The sequence below is a fragment of the Teleopsis dalmanni genome, chromosome X (genome assembly GCF_002237135.1).
Source record: "Teleopsis dalmanni isolate 2A chromosome X, ASM223713v2, whole genome shotgun sequence".
Classification (NCBI taxonomy): domain Eukaryota; kingdom Metazoa; phylum Arthropoda; class Insecta; order Diptera; family Diopsidae; genus Teleopsis; species Teleopsis dalmanni.
The window spans coordinates 21,431,176-21,437,039 of record NC_051848.1 but is presented as its reverse complement, the minus strand read 5'-3'; the positions used below and the strand labels follow the sequence as shown (position 1 = coordinate 21,437,039).

General features: G+C 29.3%; 1 protein-coding gene across 2 annotated transcripts; it reads left to right on the top strand.

Moving 5' to 3' along the window:
• The first annotated feature begins 3,082 nt into the window (after positions 1-3,082).
• LOC119662697 lies at positions 3,083-4,203 on the top strand. Of its 2 annotated transcripts, XR_005250870.1 has the most exons (3): positions 3,083-3,661; positions 3,728-4,068; positions 4,151-4,203. XR_005250870.1 is itself a non-coding variant. In XM_038072391.1 (2 exons), the coding sequence occupies exons 1-2, from the start codon at positions 3,181-3,183 to the stop codon at positions 3,994-3,996; spliced, it is 750 nt and encodes a 249-aa protein (XP_037928319.1). In that variant the 5' UTR covers positions 3,083-3,180; the 3' UTR covers positions 3,997-4,069. The 2 variants fall into 2 exon arrangements, 1 of the variants encoding a protein (XP_037928319.1); XM_038072391.1 differs by lacking the exon at positions 4,151-4,203 and having other exon boundaries at positions 3,728-4,069.
• The last annotated feature ends 1,661 nt before the right edge of the window (positions 4,204-5,864 follow it).

The following is a 5,864-nucleotide window of genomic DNA, read 5'->3' as shown; positions in this document are numbered from 1 at the left end:
TGACAGTTGGTGCAAAAGTTAAGAAAGATTCAGACAAAACGGACGTATGGGTAAGCAAAAGGACACAAATGACTCAATTTAAATGTTGTCCATAATTTGTGCTCCTGCAACGCATAATGCAGTACAGCTTACTTCAGAGGCATTTGCTGCTGACTCGACTGTTCATCAAACAATGGTCAACATTAAAAATTTAAGTGCAATAAATCGAGAAACAAAATTCAGTGAAGGAAAAGACTTAAAAACTTCTTGAATTAAAACTAATGATAAGTCACTACTTCCAATCCGTCATTTACTTTAATATTATTATTATTTAAAAAGAGGTAGTGCACTGTGACCTAAACGACTAATTGTGTCGCTTAGTAAAGTTAGAGTGTTTCTCCAAGTCCGATTTCTTTAATGAAAGACAATATAAAGCCTATAAGTCCTAGTCTTGAATCCATGAAATACCCTCCTAGATTATTCTTATAGTATACTTTGGAACAACGATAATCAAAAAGTATTACCGTTAATGAACCTTGCAAACTAATTTAGAAAAGCACGAGCAAAAGAAAAAAATTGAATGATTTAGTTCTCCTCTTGCTCTTTGTAAACGAATATATATTCAACTGATCTGGAATGCAATAATCTTTCGATAGTGGCTTGTAAATGACAGTCTCGTTCAACATATGTCACTAAAATAAATAATAAACAATAAATAAATAAATATAACTGAAATATTTCACAAATCTATTATAGTAGGTTATGTTAGGGTAGTTTGGAAGAACGTGTGTTGATGTTGAGAGGAATACCTATATATAAAATGATGATCTTTACCCTTGTATTTCAGTAATACATTTATATATGATTTTTGATAAGAACATCTACACATCATCTAAGAGATAACTATAGCCCGTTGTGATAACCATTAGAATAGTACTTCAAAAACAAATTTTTATCAGATTTTAGTTGCTTACCGAAGAGTAAGAGTTACTAAATTTTGAACACAAGTTTTTTGAGATTTCGTGAAACCATTTTCTCCTCTATAAAGGACATCCCAGTGTTATCATTCCAAAACTTAAATACTTTTTGTAAAATATTTATTATAGAGGAAAATTAAAAAGTCTGTCAACTTTTATATCTGTAAAGCTGAACTGAAGAGGGGAGGCATATGAAGAACTAATTATCAAGTTAAATGTCTTAAGATGTCTTAAGACTATAAATTAAGACCACATACCCAAAATTTTGGGACATTTCCGAGTATTGGTCATTTCATGCCACTTTTGTTGTTCTGCATGTAAATATTTACGATTTTAATTGAAAGATCCATTTACGGTATGGACTCGAACTGCAAGTAATGGAAATGCCTTGTTAGCATTTTCCCCAAGTAGTCATTTATGCAATCGGAATATTCGTTTGTTTGTATTCATTCTTGCTTTCTCTTGCACATTTCCTTTTCTTTATGTAAGAAAATAAAGCGAAAGGAAAGCTCTGAGTTTTCATGCTGCAATTAATTATCTGCGGAAATGTTTCTTTATCTCGGACAAAAACTTTTACTGCAACGATAACTGCCACCAACAGATTTCCATTTTCATTCCATTTTGTTGCCGGTCCTGTACGCTTACTTATTCTTATTTTTTCGCCCCATTTTTTTTTCAACAAATTGCATATTTGTTTCTTAAAATGAAGCAGGAGCAGTTAAACTTTATGAATTTAAATTAAGCGAAATGCATATGCCTTACATTTTTTACCAATTGGCGTGAAATAATTCAATTTTTAATCGCTACTTCCTTCGCAAGGGAGCAATTCTCATAATTAAAATTTTTGACATAAGTAAGTCAATTTTGCCTTTTGTATCTTATTTTACGGTTTTATTGTTTTATAGCTTCATTACTACATTTTCTTATTTAAAAACTAAAAAAAATACTTGTAATGTGGAAGCCATTATTTTTTTATACGTAATTTGTTGAGTCGGAGGAGGAAAACCGAATGGGGCTGCCGTTTAAAAATGAACAAAAATATTTCGTAATTTGTTCGACACAATAATTTATGTCAACTTAAAAACTTTTGCAGTTCATAGGTAGTAAATTTCTTTAAAAAAAAAAACTACACATTATTAATAAATATTTTAGATATTTTGTACACTTAATTCTGTCCAACCCCCCTTCCCCAAAAAACAAGCTGTCGCTATACAATTCACTAAAGGAAGTGTGAATTTATATATAGTGCAGCCAGATACGATATATCACATTAAAAATAATATCTTATATTCTTTAAACAATAAATTGTCCTAAACATACCCAAAGAAATATAATAGACTGCATAAAAAGTTTTTAGCATTTTTTTAGTTTCCATAGTAAGTACTTTTTAACATAAATTACATTTACTCACAAAAAATTATAATACAAAGTAAAGTTAATCAAAAAAATAACTTCAATATTAAAAATTTTTATGTAACTTAACTTACAACTTACAAAGTTCAACTCTAATGAAGCCCAATTCTTAATTTTACTAATTCCGTCACCATTTTTAGTGCAGTTCGCTAGCACTGCCATTATTTTCCTTTCAACGATACTGTCCATGCTAACTAGCGCTTTCACTTAACAAAGCAAGCACTATAAACATTTTTAATGCTTTTAGCAAGCAATTTTTCTTGTTTTTGGTACTGTTTCTATGATAAGGTTTTCGAATTTGTCTTTAACGAATAGTTTTTCAAATTATTTTAAAAACGTTAATTTTTAAAAAATATAAATAAATTGTTATTTTATTACCTTTATATATAAAAGCAAAATAAAATACGGAACATTTGTGTAGATGATAGCTGGAGAATTATTTCGTCACTAATATGACCTCAATTTAGTATGCCATGATGTTGAGGCCTTTTTTTAAATATAAGAATATCAGCTAGTGTTTTCTACATGCACCTAACACAAGACACGCACTTATTATGTTTTAAGCAAGAAATTTCCTATTAAAATCTTATATATGTCTATTATGATCATCCGAAGTTAACTCGTTCTGGAATTTTTTCTACTTTCAAATAATTTTATAAAGCAGGCGTGTTTTTATTTCAACTTAAACAAATTTTTATTTCAATTCATTTCAAATATTTTACAACTAAAGCCAGTTTCTAATTTTTTCTCTGCCAACAACTAAAGAATTCTATATCCAAATTATAGTGTATTATATATTTCGGAATAAAATATGGGTCGGAAATTGAAAGAAAATCTTAGTGATTCACTCGATGATATATTTAAAGCATTTAAAAAGGAACTTAATTTACACCGCGAACGTCAAAAAGAGATCGTAGAAGGCTTTATAAAGAAAGTTAATTTTCTTAAAAAGAATCATGCCAACTCAATTGACAAGACTTTTAAGAGAGACGTTAGGAGGATTCAACTTGAAGACAATAAAAAGAGTGTGTGGAAATTACCATCAATTATTGGACCTAGACCATTCCAAGGAAAACACAAAAGACTTGTTTATTGTGACTGCTCTTCAGACGGAAGTGATTTAGATTCAGAATCAGAATCAGAAGTAGATGATGATGACGACGATGATGACTTTGAGGATGAAGATGAGAAGAAGGATCAGCGGCACATAAATGGAAAATGTTGCACACTACGAATACAACGTAATGTTCAAAAAGGTCGGAAATATCCTCCAAAGCCCAAGAGAAAAAACTGTAAGTACAAATTATATGAAGTAAAAAAACAAGTCCTTATGTTTGTGGTTAATAAATGATGTTTAGTTAAAAAGAAGCAAAGTCTGGCAAAGCTTAAAATTTCGTCAATCAGTAAAAATGAGTTGAAACTTAAACAGAATTTGCTCCATTTAATTAATGAGGAGAGAAAGAATAAAACTGACACGGGTGCCATGAATTGTTCGATTCCAATGACTGAGCGACAGAATTTGGAGATGCCGGGACCAAGTGGACATTCAGGTTCACTTATAGTTAATATGCCGATGGGCTGTAACCCTGTTAAGAAGAAAGCTTTTAAGAAACAAAGGAAGAAATAAATCATATATTTCAAGTCAAAAAACTGATTCAAAAGCTAGAATGATGAGATTCGGGAGGAAGAGTGTAACAGTGTAAGTTAAAAATTCATTAATTTAACATATACCATATTGTACCCATATAGTTAATGGTTTTTTCTTCACTATTTCCATAAAGTGAAAAAGAAAATACCGACGATAAACAAGATTCTGGTATGTCATAGGTATACAGAAAATTGTCTACTGCACAACTCGAGACTCACAGCATTTGGACGCAGACTTTAATACTTAAACCGAATGAAGCCAGATTTTCTTACTAATGTATTGAACTATCAGATTCTTTTGATTGTTTCGGGAAGGAAAGGTTAATAGTTGTAAGCTGTATACCTCCACAGAGTCGGTAATTTCTGTCTTAGATCTCATCATAATTAGATCAAATCATCATGCAATCAGTTTTTTTTTGGTGTACTTATTTAACAAAATTATGGATGAAGGAGGCATGGTGAGTCGTCAAAATTGTGATGTCAATGAGAGAAAAAGAAATAATTTTTATAATTCGTTTAGGTGTATTTTTTGGAGGATGGCAGCAAACATGAAAAATACACAATTTATATGCAGGGGCTGTTAAGATAAAGGACAAATGTAACACTAACCTTTCGTTTAATCCTTTCAGGATGGAGAGATTAAATTATAACAAAAATGATAAATTTTGAAGGTTTGCAAAAAAAAGAAAAATTTGATATAGTTTTATATTTATTTTTTTTTTTTTGCAGAGGTTTTTCTTCGGTTAAGCGATGTGAATCACAAAACTCTTTGACAATATAAAAAATTAAAGGATAAATTTTGAAAAAATCTGGAAACCCATGTTGCAAATTATATTTCTTGTTTTTATTTTTATTTTTCACAAACTATTTTTAAACACTTATTTGTTTATAAAAAAAACAAAATTCATTAGTTAAGTAAATTAATCAAGTAAATTTATATTAATTTCAAATATATACTCAAATAAACACTGTTATATGAATTATAGTAAATATATGATTATATACATCCAATTGCAATGTATTGTATATATTCTTTTAATATCTGTTACATATCTATTAGATCTTGTGTTTAAAAGATCATTGTTATAAACATTAATCTTAAATATTTCAAACTGTTTTTTTTAGAAATGCAAAATTTTAAATGGAAAAAAGATAAACATAATTGAACTAAAAATGTTATGTATTCTTTTATTCAATACATTCTTTTAAAGCATGAATGATAAAAGATGATTTCCCTCAGGTGGCCATTACGACCACATCCTAGAAACCAGATTTGAAACTTTTTTTCCTTGGTTTTTTTTTGAATATTTATCGCTATAATCGCGTTATATTTGCTTGCAGGGCTAAAATCGTTGTTTTTGAATATTTCATTTGAGAAATATTTCTAATTTTGGTAATTGCCCTTATGGGATATTTATTTTTAAGGGTTGCATTTGACATTTTTTACGTTAAATTACTTGATTTACTTATAACGATCTCATTTATGTGTAAGCTTCTTATATGTGAAATGATTGTCAATAGCGACATTAATGAATAAAAGTGGTTAAATGAGATAGTGTGAATGTGCTAAAATTTATGCGCAATAGTAGCCTTAATGACAAAACTGACTTAATGAGACCAGTGGAAACATGGTATTAGCGCAATTATGACCAACAAGAAACAGTCAATTTATGGCAATTGAAAATTTTGTATAATAGCAACACTTTTGTGAAGTGAAGTGAGTCTCACCGACCGGTTACTTCATTATTAAGCACTTCATGAACGTATAGTTGTCATATTTTAGTCCTATATAAATATATTTATAATATTATTGTAATTGTTTTTATGATGATGTGCTAATCATTAGAT